The 17,541-nt window shown below is 30.7% G+C and overlaps 2 protein-coding genes across 2 annotated transcripts; one reads left to right on the top strand and one right to left on the bottom strand.

The window, feature by feature from the left end:
* Window positions 1-7,359: 7,359 nt before the first annotated feature.
* On the top strand, window positions 7,360-10,842 carry LOC101216879. The gene is made up of 6 exons (XM_004141054.3): window positions 7,360-7,565; window positions 7,660-7,782; window positions 9,073-9,162; window positions 9,335-9,555; window positions 9,653-9,700; window positions 10,476-10,842. The coding sequence occupies exons 1-6, from the start codon at window positions 7,460-7,462 to the stop codon at window positions 10,683-10,685; spliced, it is 798 nt and encodes a 265-aa protein (XP_004141102.1). The 5' UTR covers window positions 7,360-7,459; the 3' UTR covers window positions 10,686-10,842.
* Window positions 10,843-13,310: 2,468 nt separating this feature from the next.
* On the bottom strand, window positions 13,311-17,079 carry LOC101218775 (cysteine-rich receptor-like protein kinase 42). The gene is made up of 6 exons (XM_004141145.3): window positions 16,203-17,079; window positions 15,561-15,674; window positions 15,092-15,442; window positions 14,767-15,001; window positions 14,536-14,680; window positions 13,311-14,324 (listed from the first exon to the last, which is right to left on the bottom strand). Exons 1-6 carry the CDS (start codon window positions 16,954-16,956, stop codon window positions 13,950-13,952), a joined length of 1,974 nt encoding a protein of 657 aa, XP_004141193.3. The 5' UTR covers window positions 16,957-17,079; the 3' UTR covers window positions 13,311-13,949.
* Window positions 17,080-17,541: the final 462 nt, after the last annotated feature.

The raw sequence follows: 17,541 nt of genomic DNA, 5'->3' as shown, positions 1-17,541 counted from the left end.
TGTTTATTTTGTTTTCCATTTGAAAAAGTTAAAAATAAGTATACTAAAATAAACCATGGTTAAAAAATACATAAATGAAAGTAAATATTTTAGAAATTCAAAGGAGCAAACTTTTTTTCCTTCAGAAAATATGTATTTCTAAATAAATGAACCTCAATCCACTTGAGAGAGAGGGCAAAAAAAAAAAAAAAAAAAAAAAAGGAAAAAATTCTTTTATTCAAAGCTTATGGGCTTTTTGTGGGCCTCAAAATACCGTGGGCCCATCCGTTGCCTTGACGACTCTGCCCTTCTAAAACTATACTTCTCTTTTGCCCTTTTTCTCCTTTTTACAATTCCAAACAAAAATTCATATACTGTGTCGGACCCATTCTCACTCAAGCAACCTGCCACGTGGATCTCTTTTTCGGCCCCACCTCCACCGACCTCTTACTTTTCCATTTTTCTAACAGAAATAAATAAACCACCATATTACCACGTGGCATTCTTCTTCGTGAAGTAATCGACCCTGGACCTCCGAAACGTCACCGTTTTCTCTCAAAGAATATAATATTATATGTTTATAATGACGTCAACTTCAGAGATGTGAGTGGCTAGTAAAAATAGTGGGGGGAGGTGAGAACTGTTTGGAGCGGTTTCGATATAACTACTCGCGGGGAGTTCAACCACCCGAACAGACCAATTAGAAAGCTTCATGTGTATGAAAGTTGTTTAGTTTCATGCTTGTTATGTACACGTGGGAGTCAGTGAGAGGATTGTTTCGGTCATCGTGTGTGTCACACGTGCTTCCAACTGAAATGTGCCGACACCGTCCTCTGAAGTTTGAACTTTCCCATCTTTTACATTTTCATTTTAATTGCCGGTGGGCAGTACAATATCTATTTATTAATAATATTTAAGAAAACTATTTTTTTTAGTATAGAGTTTGATGTATACTAGCTTTAAAAATGAACATTTTTAATTATGAGGTTTACCGCAACAATAAATTCATTTCATCATCGAGTTTTCAAAATATATCTTTTGGTATTTTAGTTTTATAAGATAGGTTTATAAAGACTTATTATCTTTAAAATTAGTTATATGATATTTAGATTTTAAAAATAGTTTTAAGGAGGATATGATTTTTATAAGATATTTTTCTAATTTAAAATGCTATATAATTTTTTAAAATAAAAATAGAATCAAACGAACCAAAGGCATGTATTCTTCAAAACCTAGAAACTTGTTTTCTCTAATATTTATTACATGTAATTAAGTATAGTTATACTCATATATTTGACGTTTCATGTTTTTATAAATTTGATATCCATTCAAGAGATAATAAGTTTCAACGATACAAAAATAAATACTTTCATTTATATGAGTGTTTACTTGAACTAACAAATTCAATAAAAATAAATAAATTAACTAATAATAGAAAAGAAAGTTATTGACAATAACAAATCTGCAACAACATTGGTAAATTACATCACAATTTTAGATTTTATCAATAATCGATAACAAAAATACTAATAATATCGATAATTTTAAATTTTATCAACAATAAGCACGAAGGCTTCTAATATCTATAACGAATACGAAATTATTATTTTTTACAATTTTTAAAAAGCATTTAAAACCAATAAAAGATAGTAATGAGATTTGAATCTTGAATCAACCTAATGTTTCTAGATGGTGTAAAGTGATTAGAATTATCCTTTTATTAAATATGTTTCCATTATGAAATTAATTACAAATAAGTCAGCATGTCATCAGCGGATATATGTTTGGAAACAAGGATACTACGTGTCATAATATGGTTAAGCCACAAAACCAATGCTGCCTTCATTACGATAAGATTAGTCTTATTTTACACTAATTTAAAGGAAAGTACATTGCTTAATGTCCACGTGTCATCATTATATTCATTTTAAACTAAACCTTTAATTATCTCCGCAAATCCGCACGGATTGGGTTCAAAACGACAGTTAAGAGTCCTTTTAATCGGTTGAAACGACAACTGGTCAAATCAACCAAATTAGTCGGTGATTTTGAATGAAGAAGCTTCTCCCTTTTATTTAAAGAGAAAGTATCCATTTTTTTTATTATTTAAAAATTAAGTTTTAAAACAAGATTTTGGTAAATTATAAAAAGGAAAGAAAAAGATCTTATTTAACTTTGTAATTTAGGTTAATTATTTACAAATTTAAAAAATTAATAAAAAAACAGAATTACCATTTGAATGAAAATACTCCTAAACTTCAAACAATTTCAACATTACAAACAAACTAAAAAAGAGTACAAAAAAATATTTGCACCATTAGTATACAAACAGAAACCATTAATATCTAACTTAAAAAACAGTTCAACAATGGGTAGAACAATTAAGATTTTTTTAAAAATAAGTAAATATCAAACTTTGATTGAATCTAACTTCTAAGAAAAATGTTATATAAATTACTATTGGTTAATTTTTTTAGAAAACTTTTGAATGGTTGTTTTAAATTTAGGGATGAAAACATTTTTTTTTATTATACTGTTTTAAAAAATCAAAATTTGTTGAAGTAGAATATATGGATATATTAAAAACAAAAACTATTTGGATATCATATTTATTTCATATACATCTTCTACTTACAAAATAATTTATTATTTATTCATCGTTTAAAGGAATTGAATATTAGGTTTCACTATCTCAATTAGTGATTATAAAGTTTATGAGTCATATGATAATTTTGTAATTAAAAAAAGTCTATAGGATTATTTTAGAAGAAAAATGTGTCCATAAATATAAATAAATAAATAAAGTGTAAGCCTTTGGGTAGAAAAAAAATATTTCCAAGTATTAAATTGATTTTGTCTTGATAAAAAACATTTATTAAATCGACTAGGGTATGAATTTTGTCAAAAACTAACTTTAACTAATCAATGATCGTTTCTATCTCTGAGTTGTTAATTCTACTCTTTTTCAGAAGTGTATATAAAGACACGTAAAATCTATCTGATCAACCGAATTAAGATCGATTAGTCAAGGATAGTTGTTTGTCTATTGTTTATCATTTTTTATTTAAATAATAATTGGAAAACCAAGAAACCGATATATGCTTTTTTATTTTTAAAAGATAACTATTAAAGCAAAGTTATATTGCCATCTCAATCCTAAGTTTGCTGCCTAAAGTGAAAGCCGATTATCATGGTTGATTTAAGGGCTTTCTACTATACACGTAACCTGAATATATACTATATAGGTCCATTTACTTGAATAGCTTTAATTGTCACATATAGTTTACATAAAAGTCCTAATCGCTTGTGACTTAAAAGAAGAATGACAAATTAGAAGGTTTACATTGATAAAATAGTAAAATTATTTTTAAATTGTTAGAATAACAAAACTAAAAAATAAATAGATGGAACAATGTTCAAATGTCCCTACCCAATTCAAAAACTAGTCATAAATACAATTGTTCACCTAAAATCCAAATATCTTCTAATTAAATAACACATCTTGAAATTGTGCATCACTCTCTTCACATCTTGAAACCCATGAAACTCTAAAAAGCCAAAAAGAATCCAACTTTCCCTATCTTGCACTTTCGTAGATTCCATCATAAAAAAATCATGAAACCCTTTGTTCCTGGAACAAATCTTCAACGTATTCAATTGGTTGCATAAGAAAAGATTAGAGCTTCAAGCTCCGTCCTCCACAAAAGCTTCAAAGTCTTCATAAATTTGGTGCAAATCAAAGAGCTTTCTTCTTGTCGACCATCTTCTTCATCAAATCGATTATAGATTATTTTTCGTTTGGCGCAAAAGTGAGTTTCTTCAAGGGATTTTCTTCTTCGCTCGTTTGAGCTCTGCTTCTTAGAAAATTTTACTCTCAACAAGAGATTATACTTCTCAATTGTTGCACGCACATTCATATTAACATTCAGGTGATCCCTAAAATTTTGTCAAGTTCAGTGGCTAGGGTTTGGTGAGATCCCTAAAATTTTGTCAAGTTCAGTGGCTAGGGTTTGGTGAGATTGAAAAAGATGGACGAAGAATGCGAACTCATGAACAACAACAACAATATTAATAATATTAATAACAACAACAATAATAAATTATTATTATTATCATTATTCTTTTCCCTTAAATATCTTCATTTTTTTTTCAATTTAAATAAAAAAAATCCTCTACTCTCAATTAATTCATTCCAAAAATAAAATATTCAATTTTTTTTAACATTTTGGAATATAAATAATTAAAAAATATTGAATTTATATTTGCAAGATATGAATCAAATAACACGATTTTAGTGAATGATAATTTTTTTAATAACATAAGTGGATAATCTTAGGGGAAGATTATTTTTTTTAAATGCATCGTAATTGCAGAAGTAAGATACAATTTTAATTTTAATTTAGTATTATGTTAAATAAATTGTTATTAGAAATATGAAAAGTTTCGGGAAATCAAGTAGCAAGATTATGGGGAAGATCATAATTTTCCTATAATAATCATATACACGTTAAATGTATCATAATTGCACGAGTAAGATACAACTTAAATTGCGGGCATAAATCTAGGGACGTTGATTCAATCAGATTCATCCCAAAAAATAAATATTTATTTAATATTTTTACAAAACTGAATGATTTGCAAATATACTGTTTCATGATTCTCGATTATATTCCATCATTTTAACCTGCACAAATAATTGTATCTTTTGGATAAGAATTCTCCTATATACAGAGGCAAAATCGGCTGAAAAAAGAAAAAAAAAATTCTACATTAGCCTGTTTTGCTATGAATCAATATATTTTTGGAATTTGCTATTCCAGTTTGTTATCCGTTATTTTGCTATTCTTACGGTTTTCTCTATGTAAGAAAGAAGAACCAAAACATCAAACAACTATTTTTCTTTATTATTCATTTAGGGGAGACGAAAAGGAAATATATGAGAACCAAAATAAAAAATTGCCGATCATTGTTAGGATTTTAATGAAAGAAGAAGGTGAAAAATAGAAGGGGAAAATGACCAATACTTCGAAAAGCGACAATTTTTTACTAAACAAATAAAAACTTAGGTTTATATCGACCAAAATGGTTTCTTTTTTTCATTATTTGAGTTTGGTGGGTATATATATATATATATGATACGTGGTCGATTAAATATCATAACCATGAAGTTCTTTCAATAAATGGGTATTACTGGTTTTATTGAAAAATAATCGTCTTTAGTTTCACGGATTTTTTAAAAAAATATTATTGTAATTTTCGTTGGAGTTTTTATTTATTGTTTGAGGACAATGACAATCTAAGACCTTCAATCACAGTCCATAAATAATAAGTTTCATACTTTTTCGTAGATTGTAAATTTAACTCAAATGTAATATTTTTCTTTTGAAAAGAAACTTCATACAGAAAAACTAACCAAGTGCATAATCCTCACCAACAAAGGTAGTGAATAACGTCGGATGATAAGTAGGGTAGTGGATACTCAGTAACGATAATAAATGAAGCCCCACCCCATCTCCAGATAGTGAAGAACAATAGGGCACAAAACAACCCCTCTAATTGCCATGCAACAAAGCGACTTAGCTAATCGATGAGCCAATCCATGAACAGAAGCTGACATGGCTAAAACCTCAATGTCCTCAAAAAAATCTGCGAACTCAGATAGATCAAGACTCTTATGAGATAAAGCATTAACAAGCTCAAAACAATCAGACTCAACAAAAAGCGGAAGAGGAGAACAAAAAAACAAAGCATTCAATGAAAGCTTCCAAGCCTTTCACAATGGCGTGGGCTTCAAGAATCTTTATGGATCAACGAAGTTGCACCGAAAAGCCACAAACCACCCAGCTAATCCTGCAAACCACCTAACTAATCCCACTAGCATCCTCATGGTCACACTTGAAGCATTCAAGTTAAACTTCCAGCACCCAATGTAGGAGGTAGGGCTTGGGACTCATGACTCATCTGACTCCCCCTCTAGCACAGGTCAGACTGACGAAGGCCAATCCTAAAGAACTCTCAACATGCCCTGAAATCTTGCTCAACAGACTTGCTTGTCCAAAGGGAGAGATCGGTAGAGACTTATAAGATTCTTATAGCTTCACAAATCCCACAAAGGGATGAGCACTACCTCTCTATCTGAACCTTTAAAGCTTATTCATAACTTCGGGCCAGCAGTTCGCAAGGCTCTAACAACACATGATTTCTTTTAGAGAATTTGCAACCCAAAAGACACGACTTAGCTTGATGATTATGCAAAACTCCTTCAAAACAAACAAAGGGGTTAGTATCAACTCCTCTTTTAATGATATTCTCGAGGGTGAAAAGACATCGGTAAGGACTTGCCACACCGACTTTCAAAAAAGGCTTATCCTTTCAAAACAAAAAGGCATAGACCCCTAATTTAGGGCCAAGTTGTAAACACTCTTGACTATTAAACACCCTTTAGAGTCAACCCTCCAAATAATCTCTATCACCTCTTGCTCTCGGTGACCCTTAAGTGAACCCACTGACTGGTTAGAGAAAGAAATATAAGACCGAAATATATGTTACGAAATTGAAAAAGAAAGAACAAACCTTTGAAGAAAAAATATATGCTACGAAATGAAAAAAGAAAGAATACATATGTCATATTGTATATATGAAGTGATATATATATGTAAGCAAAATCTCGGTAAAGTACGAAATTTGAAGAAAAGGAAAATGAAAGTAATTAATTGAAATTGGAAGAAAAAAAAATTAATTGAGGAACACAACTAAGTGAAAATTGTATATAAAACAAAATTTTGAAATAAACTAAAGAACCAAAATGAAGAACGATATTGATAACAATGAAATTGATGGAAGAAACGATCGAAATTGAATTATGAAAAAAACGAAATCTTGATTGGCGCTAAATCTTTTATCTTAGACTATCTAAATTGAATTATGAAAAAAAACGAAATCTTGATTGGTGCTAAATCTTTTATCTTAGACGGTTCAAGAGTAATGTAAATAATGATATATTGTTATTTTTAATAATTAAATAATTTTATATAAAAAAGATTTCATTTTATATTAATTAATAAAGTACTTTTAATTAATTTACATAATAAATTTATACACTTAACTAATAGGCCAAATAAAAAAAAAGTTGTAATTTACATAATTTCATTAATTTAGTATAATATAAATAAAGAAATCATTTGAATTTAATTTTAAAAATTATATATAATTAATAATTATTATAAGGGTATAAACGTCCTAAAAAATTTAGGAAAACCTAATCTAAAACATAAATCATAATTTAGGATATTTTTTTGTAAAATTTCCTAATAGATTTAGGATTTTTTACTAATAACATATTTGTAATTTAGGATATTTGTAAAATATCCTAGTAGATTTAGGTATTTGTCTTACTAATAACATATTTGTTCACTTTGCACTCGAAAGAATTTTAAGTGATCAACCCAATCGATTGAATTAGTTCTTCGAAAATTTGTGCATGGCCTTCGCCTCTAAGTTTCTTCGCCCTCTTCCTAGAGCTTTCGTCTTCGCTTCATCATCATCATCTTCTTCTTCTTCATCCTTCCTCAATCCCGCCAGATTCTGTATGTTTTTATCTTATCTTTACTTTCCAAAGTTCCTTCGATTGTGTTTTGATTCCATTGTTTCGTCTGATTGCTCTACTGTTTCCAATTTTAGGTTGTGCGAAATTTGAGCCTTTCAAATTGTTTCCGACGAATTTCGGATCATTTCTCTGCAACCGCCTTCCCAATCTCAGACTTGCATTTTCTGGCGCTAAAGGAATTTATCTTCCTTTAGTAGGTAAAATTGATTTCAACTTTTCATTTTCCCAATCATCTGCTGACTATCAAGTCTATCTGCAACATTGATTTTGTAGTTTTGGCTGATCACTAGTTAGTTCTTATGCACTGTGGATTAGGATTTTTCTTTGTGGCCGAAATGTAGCATTGTAATTGCTGGTGAGCATTGGATACTGGTGCTTTGAGCATAGAGCTAATGTTAAGAGCTCGTGGCATTTCGGGTATAATGAACGGTATTTCGTGTATGATGAACCTATTCCATTTAGATTTTGGAACAGGACTAGGGTTAAGTTTTGGATGGCTTTGGAAAAAAAGTGCTTTTGAGTGAAAGCACTCGTTCTGTAAGCAATTATGCAATTCTTGTCTTCAAATCATTTTAGGATAGGCTTAGATTTACCGTAACCTATCAGCTTATGCTTTTAGGTTTAGTGGTGTTTTAACATGATATCAGAAAAGAAGATAGGTTCGAACCTATATTGATTTCTACTTATGAGGTGGGTTAAAGCGTTAACGTGATTAAATTTACCGTAACCTATCTGGTTAAGTCATTGGGTTTTGATTCAGCTAGGTGTAATGTAGGGTTTTTGAAATTTGCTTGAAAGGTACTTTTAATGGGATAAATGTATTTACTAAAGGTTGTCCTAAACTCACTTGTATTGTCTAATTGAGCAATATTAATGAGTCTCCATTTTTTTATTATTGGTGAACACATCACTTGTATTTATCATATTCTAAAAGTTGTCCTAAAAAACATTCTCACACTTAATTTTCTGTCTTTCCTTTGAGGGAAAACTATCTGATGTGTTCACTAATATGCATTCACTAAAAGATTTATAAAAGCCATCAAGGGAGCAGCTGCATTGGACTTGGAATTTTACACATACAAGTTTGGTTTTATTTGTCAGTATACTTGGATCATTAGATTTTGCTTATTTGTGATAGAGTCTCCAAATTTCCATCATCCTGAAAATTTTTGGATCGAGCATAGCATTGTTTCTTTGTGCCCCATTTATGTACCATTGTTGATTGATCACATGGTTGGTGCAATCAAATTGTTCCTCCCATTTTCTTTTTGTCTTTTGTTTAGGTAAGTTTTTGTGCAGTTCGATTAACCTTGTAGTTGCTTTAGGCTTGAGCTATCAAATTTCTCAAGTCTATCAATGTTTTTTGTTTGACTTCTGTTTGAAATGGGGACTTTTTGGCCGTTGTATTATTATGCTCTATAAAAATATAGATTTTTTTTTCAAGAAAAGCAAGATTTCTTCTAATCATCTATTGAAAATTCTAACAGGAAGTCAGCTTAGTAAGAGAACCATTTTGGGTACATCAGTTGTTCTTGGATCAATCAATTCGTGGCCCAATGCTTCATTTGCTATGGAAGGTGAGCAAAAATCTTGTTTTTTTGGTTCAGTTGAAAGCCTCGGACCCTTAAATGAGCCAAAAGGAATGAAGTTAAGCTTTATATTTTGGTCAGAAGGATTTGTTTGACGTTCCAACATATTTAAAATTTAATTATACTCATACTTTTTTCTTTCCAAAACAAAATAATGCAGACAGATTAATCGATGCTTCCCAAGAGGTTATAGATACTTCAAAATATGTAAAATCTGTAAAAAGAATTTGGGAGCTAGCATTAAGACTCTGGTTGCCTTTTCTTCTCTGTTGGACTGTGTTGATAAACTTGAATCATCCTATAGACGTTGTGGGAAAAGTGGTTCTATTCCTTGTTAGCACAAAACCCAGCCCTCTATCTGTTTACATTTTTGTGGATAAGGTTAGTTGAAATTGTATCGTCTAGCTTGTATCTGACATGAGAATCTGTGATGCAATATTAGGCATATATATTGATTATGGGTCTTGAATTGTTTCAGTTGCGTTCTTCTTCATCCCACGAGCCTCATCTCTCTAACTGGAAGAAGGTATGTGTATGTTAGATATCCGAACACAGCAAATACAAGAAATCACTAAAGACGACTATATATTTACAATATCAATAGCTTTTTGAGAGAGTTATCTCTATTCCACAGTCAACTCACCTTGGATTGACGACTTTCTTAAGTATAACTCTCTTTATTTATAACCAATTTTTTCTAGTTGCTTAGCTCATTGGTAATTGACATGACCTTTTATCTTAGAGATGAGAAGTTTAATCTTCATCTCCACAATTGTTGTACTAAAAACAGAAAAAAAAAGTTTTTCTGGCTAATTACCATTGATACCCTTACTAATATCCTACTAACCATTCCCAATGCCCCCTATCTCTTACAGTGTCTTATTCAATCTCACTGTCTAATACTTACCATCTGATGTATTATGATTCTACTCATGTTTACTAACAAAATATAAGATTTATAATTTGTTGGAATGAGTTTTTCCCGAAAGTATTGTTTAGTGGTTCTCCAAATAGAGCTTCTAAATATTTTTAACAATTTTCAAAATTTCATGAAATTTTGAAAAGTACTTTTTAATGGATTTGATGCTCTCTTAACATTTCCAAAGGGGTCATATAAAACGCACCTTTAATTGATAATGCTCTTGTACTTTGTAATGAGACATTGGGCCAAGCGTCTTCTACATGATATCCATTAGAGATCTTTATTTAACTCAATCGTTCTTAGTTGTTTTTCATTTATGGAAAATGTGTACTGGTCAATTTTAGATGATACTCAAGAGTGTTATTTGATGAATGTGCAGCGTTTGGTTGCAAGAAAAGTTGAAGTTGAAGACTACAAGGTTTTATGTGTCGCCAAAGTTGAAATGAAACATCAAGACTTCACAGTTGTGGGTGTTCTTGGAGGTTGGTGGAAATGGCCACCCTTATCTTCTGATGATGAATTCATTGCTTTTATGGATAAACTAGCTTCCCTTGCACATCGCCTAAAATCCATATTAATTATAGCCTAAATATATTATTTAGTCCCTAACCTTAGGCTATGCTTTTAATATAGATGTAGTTGTTAGAAATAGTTGATAATAAATGTGTACATGACTAGCTTACTGATTTAATGAAAATTTAAAGGAGAAATACGAGAAAAATATATGTTATTTTTCCTTCTCATAATTATTCCTGCAGAGACATTGGTTAATATAAACACAAATGCAAAATATAGAATGTGAGAAGTGGAACTTTGACTTTCTAGTTAAAGGTATAATGCCTTAACCATTTGAATTTGAATTATGATGATACTAATAACATATTTTGAATGTCAAATTATATATCCTCTAGTTTTATACCAACTTTTTCGCATACATTACAAGAACTACAATATCTTTCTATTTTCTCAAACCACAAGAAGTAAAATGTTTCTTTTCAAGTTTAAGAGACTAATAGTAAATACTAACCTAAACTACTCATCTATTCAATTAAGACTTCGTCAAATAGGTGTAAAGTTGCAAATAAAATCAGTCCTAAAGTGATTTTTATTATGGTAATACTTACCAATCTCATTCAGATTTCACACCAATCGAATTATTTATTAATTTAGTTGGTACTTTTTACAATATTCTTCAACATCGTAGAATGAAAAAGAAAATTACTTACCATACTACAAGTCTATAATAATACTAGAATTTTTCTCAAGATCGTCTAGGGAATAAAATTCTAAAACAATAGTAATATAAGGTAAAAAATATCAACACAAATACCAAACGTTTTAATTTGTCAAAATTTTGTACGAAACTAAGTCAATTCTAATATGTATTTCTAAAAAAAATTAGAAAAACAAAAAATTCAAAAAGATAAATTTACATTATTAAACATATATAATATTTATAATAAACTTTTAAGGTTTACTTTTTTATATTTTATATTATTTTACGTTATAAAGAAAATATTAATTGATGAATAAAGAATCCATGAAAACATGCCAATATAGATGGTAATCAACATGTAAATGATAAAATTTTTAGATATTTGATATATTGTTAGAAGATACGTTTAAGGTGTATTTAAAATATATTTTTAAATGTTTTATTTAAAAAATAAATTTTAAAAAATAAAGTGTTTAACTGCCACTAAAAATAAATTTTTTAGGTATTTAAAATCTTTTTTATAAAAAAGTTAAATAAAAACGTTTTTTTAAAAATCCAAAACAGCCTTGATAAATTTCCACGATCGTTGAATCGTTGTTCATGCTAACGAGAGATGATTATTTTTTTTTATGTATTTTAAATCATTTTTCTAAAATTAAACCATTTTGTAAGAAGTTGAATTGCTTTTAAAATAAATATTTGCCTCACAAGAATTGAATTGTATCAAAATAAATTTTTTAGGTGAAAAATTGAACTTCTAGTTATGGTAGATCGATCTATTTAAATCTTCACAATGAATTAATGTTTATAAATTCGGTCAATTAATGTGGTTTTGTGTTGTCTTTGTTTTCATGATAATGAAGGTTTTTTCCCATTATTAAGACACTTTTTCTGTTTGCATGAAATCAACTTCAAACTCCTAACCAAAATAATAAATGGGGATATAGTTTTTTTTTTTATTATTTATTTTTAAAGTTGTGATTGTGAGGCAAATTTTAGACAAGTGATATCCAAGTCTATTAATTGCCTTCCATGACCCTTAGCCAATCAATTGGGATTTTTTTAAAAGTAAAATTATTTTTTATGATAATTTTTTTATATATATAAATATACACTATGGTCTGTTTGGTTGAAATTTGAAAGTGTTTAATTTTACCAAAAAAAACTATTTAAAAAAAATGGTAGAGTTTAACAAATTAGAATAATGCATTTTTTTAGAAATTTATTTATAAAATCATTCATTATAGAAAAATCATTAAAAACTAAATTTTTAGAAAATAAAATTTAGATGATCGAATAGAAAATTCACAATTTTTTATATGAAAATTACAAAATTGTCCTCCATACTAGCCGTCTCCAATCTTATTAATATATTATGGTGTTGAAAGAAATAAAGTATTGACTTTTCATCTTTTTTATAAATAATTACTAAAACAACATGATAAATCAAGTTCTAATTTCCTTTTCTCTTACTTATTTAAAAGAAAAAAAAGTAATACTTCTCTTATTAATTTATTTATTTAAAAGGAAAAAAAAAGTAATATTTGGTTTTAACTTTACTGATTTCAAAATTTTAAAACAATTAGAACAATTAGTTTCAAGATCTAGTGCTATAAATTTCAAAGTATATGTTTTTTTTAAAAAAATTCATATATAAAAAAGTGTTTAGTATTATGGTAATTTGAGTTAAGTATAAACATTTTTAGTATATAATAAACCAAACAAAATTCATATATAAAAAAGTCTAACAAAAAATGCAAGTGTTTAAAAGAAAATGTATTTTTGAAAAACATTTTGTTCTTAATTCAATCCAAACGGACCCTACATCTTTTATTCTCTATTATGATAGAGGAAAACAATAATAATCTATCTTGTTCTATCATAGTTTACCGTAGATAATTTGTGGTACAAATAGGGTGATTTATTTGTTAGGTGTGTTAATCCTTAATAAATAGACATTTTTTCTACCCATAATATGGGTAAAAGGAACAACAGAGATATGCCAAAGTTTGAAGGCATTAGTTTTCCAATATTGAAACTTTTGATTACAATTGGATTTGGTATTGTCAAGTGAAGTCAAGTTGATCCCAAACTGTTGGGGAAAAAAACCGGTCTCCTTCTTTCATAAACTAATGGTACAATTTTGATTTGATCTTCAAAGAATTTCAGTAAATAGAAAATTTAAAGAGCTACTCATAGTTCCTCATTTGGGTAACCTTTTTTTTCTTCTTACCCTCCATTTCTTTTGTGAGCCAACAAAATGTAGAGGCATGAATTTTTACCTCAAGAAAGGAGTAAAAGTGAGTAGATTCGACCTCGAGAAAGGAGTCTATACTTTAACTACCCGACTATGAACGTGTCGAGAGGAGTAGATATTTTAACTGCTGGACTATGAGCATTTCAGTCAAACCATAGCTCGAACTTGAGGGAAAAAACAGATACTTTGATTGCTGAGTGTAGTAGAAGTAGAAGACGTTTTCTTGGGATCTTCACGAATGCAAACAGATTGTGGTTGATTCGATAAGAACCGGGTGAGGTTGCTACTTCAGCTCGAACCAAGGAATTTTTTTGGATATGTTACAAAAAGAATTGGTCTCTGTGAGTGTTGGTATATAGTTTATCAAGAGAATTCAAAGTTCAATTTGAATTCAGTTCAGCAAAATCTCCACTTCTTGAAGGCAAGTTAGAAGAGAAACCTGAATCTGTTGATGTGCAAGAAGAAACTTCAAGTTTGGAAACTGCATGAGATACCAAGCTGCTAATCCTGCAAGACCTTTTTGAAGTTCCACAAGGATTCAGAAATGGAGGTTGTTCTGGGATGCCAACCTTCCGTTCTACATCACTTGTTAACAGTTTCACTATCGTTGCCATTGACGGTCTCAAAGAAGCTAGAGCTTGTGTGCATAAAAGTCCTATTTGTAGAATATCCATGGCTTCTTTTGCAGGGTAATCCTTGTTCAGGCTTGTGTCAATGGCTTCGGTTAATCTTTCTGTTTTGTACAGATCCCAAACCTGTTGCAAATGGAAAATAAGTCTGTTCGGTCACATTTCTTTATCTCGATTGTTGTTCTCTCTTTCTTTATAAAAAAAATATGCCTAAACATTCTTTGTTGACAATATTATCAACCACTTCTCCTTTTATGAGTAGTAGTCAGATCAAATAAATTCATGTAAGATTCTAGAGTTGGTGAAAGTTTATAGACACAACAGTCATGAATCTTACTGTTTGGAGGAGTGGGGTGGAGTTCTCAGTAAAGGAACTGTTTCTTCTACCGCAGACTATCTCGAGTATCAACACCCCGAAACTATAAACATCTGCTTTTTCTGTAAGTTGTCCTCGAACAAGATATTCAGGAGCCATGTAACCTCTGTTCCACCAAACATTGTTCGGTTAGGTGTTTTGAATAAAGTTGAGATACAGTATAAAAGAAAATATTTAGTTGAGGTCTCTTACAGTGTTCCAGCAATTCCTGTGCTAAGATGAGACTGATCGGCTCCAAAATGCCGAGCGAGGCCAAAATCCGCTATCTTTGGGTTGAAATTTTCATCCAGTAGAACATTGCTACTCTTTATGTCTCTATGGATTATTCTTATTTTACAACCTTCATGAAGATGTGCAAGCCCCTCAGCTGTTCCCACTATAATATTAAAACGCTGCTTCCAGCTTAGAATCTGAGCCTTGTTCTTATCTGTGCATAGAAGATAAGAGAGATCATGAGAAGTAAAAAAGAAAAAAAAAAAAAAACATAAAAAGACGGTTACAAAGCACAAAATATTACCGAAAATGAAATGATCAAGGCTCCCGTTCGAAACAAACTCGTAGACGAGCAGACTTTCAGGCCCTTCAATGCTGCAACCCAAAAGAGCAACAAGGTTTTTGTGTTGGATTCCGCGGATCAAATTCACCTCATTGAAGAACTCATCAACCCATTGCCTTGTATGGAAAACCAATCTCTTCACAGCAACAATCTGCCCATTTGGAAGAGTCCCTTTATATACAGAACCAGCTCCACCTTGGCCTATCTTATTTGATAGGTTGAAGTAATTAGTTGCCTTTTCAAGTGTTTCATACTTGAAGTTCAAATCGGAATCCTTAAGCGAAACTGGAATGAGGGATTGCCTTTTCTTTTCTGGAAAATAAATGAGGAATCCAAAGATCAATCACAAGGCTCAGAGCTGAAAATAAGTCACTGGAGATAACAGTTTTCCCATCCTTTGTTTAAATCTTGACAATTTCATAAAGCTTACCTTTCTTGAACTTTGAAATTCTTGTATAACACGCAAACACAGCTGAAAAGAAGATGATCAAGGAGGCAGCTGAAGCTAAGGCAATGGTAACTACAGCTCTTCTTCCAGAAAATCCTGAACCCAAAACATAAAAAAAGAGATATAGAATAAGAATAATTATTGGAAATGGATCGACTCAAAAAGCTCTAATGGCAATTAATCAAGGTGGACTAATTGAAAAACACTAAAAAACCAGAAGTTTTTCCGCTTCATTTAAGGGGTTTGAGAGTGAAGAAGCAGCTGTGAGATCCCCTGTTTCTTTTTGAAATATACAAACTTGGAAAGAGAAAAAGAGCCAAATAAACTACTGACACAAAGAATCTTTTGCAATTTAAAACTAATTGGTATCTTCCATAATCACTTTTTCCAAGAAAAAAGTTGAAAATCATGCTAGAAATAGAAGAATCACACACACACACACACTCTCTCTCTGTTTCTCCAGGATCCATAAACACAATACGTAGGGTGACATTCACCAAAATGTTCAGTTCAAGTTATAGAAAAATCAAACACCAAACGAAAGCTAATCATTCAACAAAAGAAAGAAATGATCAAATGCAACAGTATCAACAATTGAAGAAACAGGGGTTTTCGCATTTTTACCATCATGATCCCGATCTTCATCCTTATCATTATAGAATTTCACAGTTGAATATCTCAAATAACACCCAGCATTCATAGCCCTTCCTTCTTTACTCGGCAAACAACTCCCAATACTCCTCTTCGCCTTCTCCAAGCAAGCCCTGCATCCCTCAGGTTCAACACTCCCCCAACACTGCGCCAAACCAAACATCCCACTAACTTCCCCCATCCCAAATCCACCCTTCTCCATAGCCTTCGTCGTCACAGTCTCAACAACAACCCTAACATTCTCCCCGAACACTAACCTCTCAGATTGATCGATTTCCCCCAGTTCCGAGGTGCAATTCACCGAATCCCTAACCGAATCAGTGGATTCTTTATAGAAGCTGTAATTATCATACCGGAGGAAGCAACCATCAAGGAAGATCCGAGCGGAGATGGCAGGGAGACAACGGGGAAGGGAGGTACGGCTGGCAGCGTAGCAGAGAAGGCAATCGGTGTGAGAGAGATCGTTGAAGCATTGAGATAATGCGAACATCGGTGGAGTGGAATTGACGAAGTGAGTTGTCCAAGAGCGAGTAGTGAGAAGCTCGGATATGGCTTCCATTTCTTCGATGAAGGTTGGGATAAATCTGGATGAAGGTGGAGGCTTGAGAGTTCCACAGATACTTCCGGATTGGGATATTCGGGGATCTGAGAGAGAAACAGAGAAGAAGAAGAAGAAGAAGAAGAAGAAGAAGGGAACTCCATAGAAATGGGTGAAAGTGGAAGCCATGGTTTTTAGTGTGTAGAGTTTGCCGCCATGGCCGGAGATTCTTGAAACTTAATATTTAATAATTTGAAAGCTATATATATATAAAAAAAAAAAGAGAATAAATTTGAGAATGTGAAAGCTTCTCTTCTTCTATGTTGGAATTTCTACTCTTTTTTTCATTTTTCCTATTTTGTTGGACCATGGGGTGCTCTCCTTCCCACAAACTACTCTTTTTAAATTTTAAATCACCAAACTTATAAAATATTTATAAATATGTTAAAATATCATCTTCTACTTATAATACACCATCCTACCTTATTAATACCAAAATATCACAAATACTTGTTTTTTATATCTATTATAGATCCACCCTATCATTTTTTGATATATTTAAAAATAGAATTAGAATATATATTTTTTAAAAACATTTTATTAACCATCTTTTATTGTTCTCTTTAATTTAATTTAAGATTATTTTTAAAAAAATAAAATACAAAGTTTAAAAGTGTATTATTTTAGTATAGCTTAAAAATCTTTTAATTTATTTTACTACTTTAAAAAATGTTCCCACAATTTACTCTTACTATTATTATTATTATTATTTTT

The sequence above is a fragment of the Cucumis sativus genome, chromosome 3, assembly GCF_000004075.3.
Source record: "Cucumis sativus cultivar 9930 chromosome 3, Cucumber_9930_V3, whole genome shotgun sequence".
Lineage (NCBI taxonomy): Eukaryota > Viridiplantae > Streptophyta > Magnoliopsida > Cucurbitales > Cucurbitaceae > Cucumis > Cucumis sativus.
Note: the sequence above shows the minus strand (reverse complement) of the source record. Positions and strands in the feature narration are given on the sequence as shown.

Coding starts and splice junctions, on each gene's coding strand:
- LOC101218775 (XM_004141145.3), bottom strand. CDS start 16,956: ATGGCTTCCACTTTCACCCATTTCTATGGAGTTCCCTTCTTCTTCTTC. Junction 15,443..15,560: donor AATTTCAAAGTTCAAGAAAG/GTAAGCTTTATG, acceptor TTTATTTTCCAG/AAAAGAAAAGGCAATCCCTC. Junction 15,002..15,091: donor CCTTGATCATTTCATTTTCG/GTAATATTTTGT, acceptor TTCTATGCACAG/ATAAGAACAAGGCTCAGATT.
- LOC101216879 (XM_004141054.3), top strand. CDS start 7,460: ATGGCCTTCGCCTCTAAGTTTCTTCGCCCTCTTCCTAGAGCTTTCGTC. Junction 9,163..9,334: donor TGCTTCATTTGCTATGGAAG/GTGAGCAAAAAT, acceptor AAAATAATGCAG/ACAGATTAATCGATGCTTCC. Junction 9,701..10,475: donor ATCTCTCTAACTGGAAGAAG/GTATGTGTATGT, acceptor ATGAATGTGCAG/CGTTTGGTTGCAAGAAAAGT.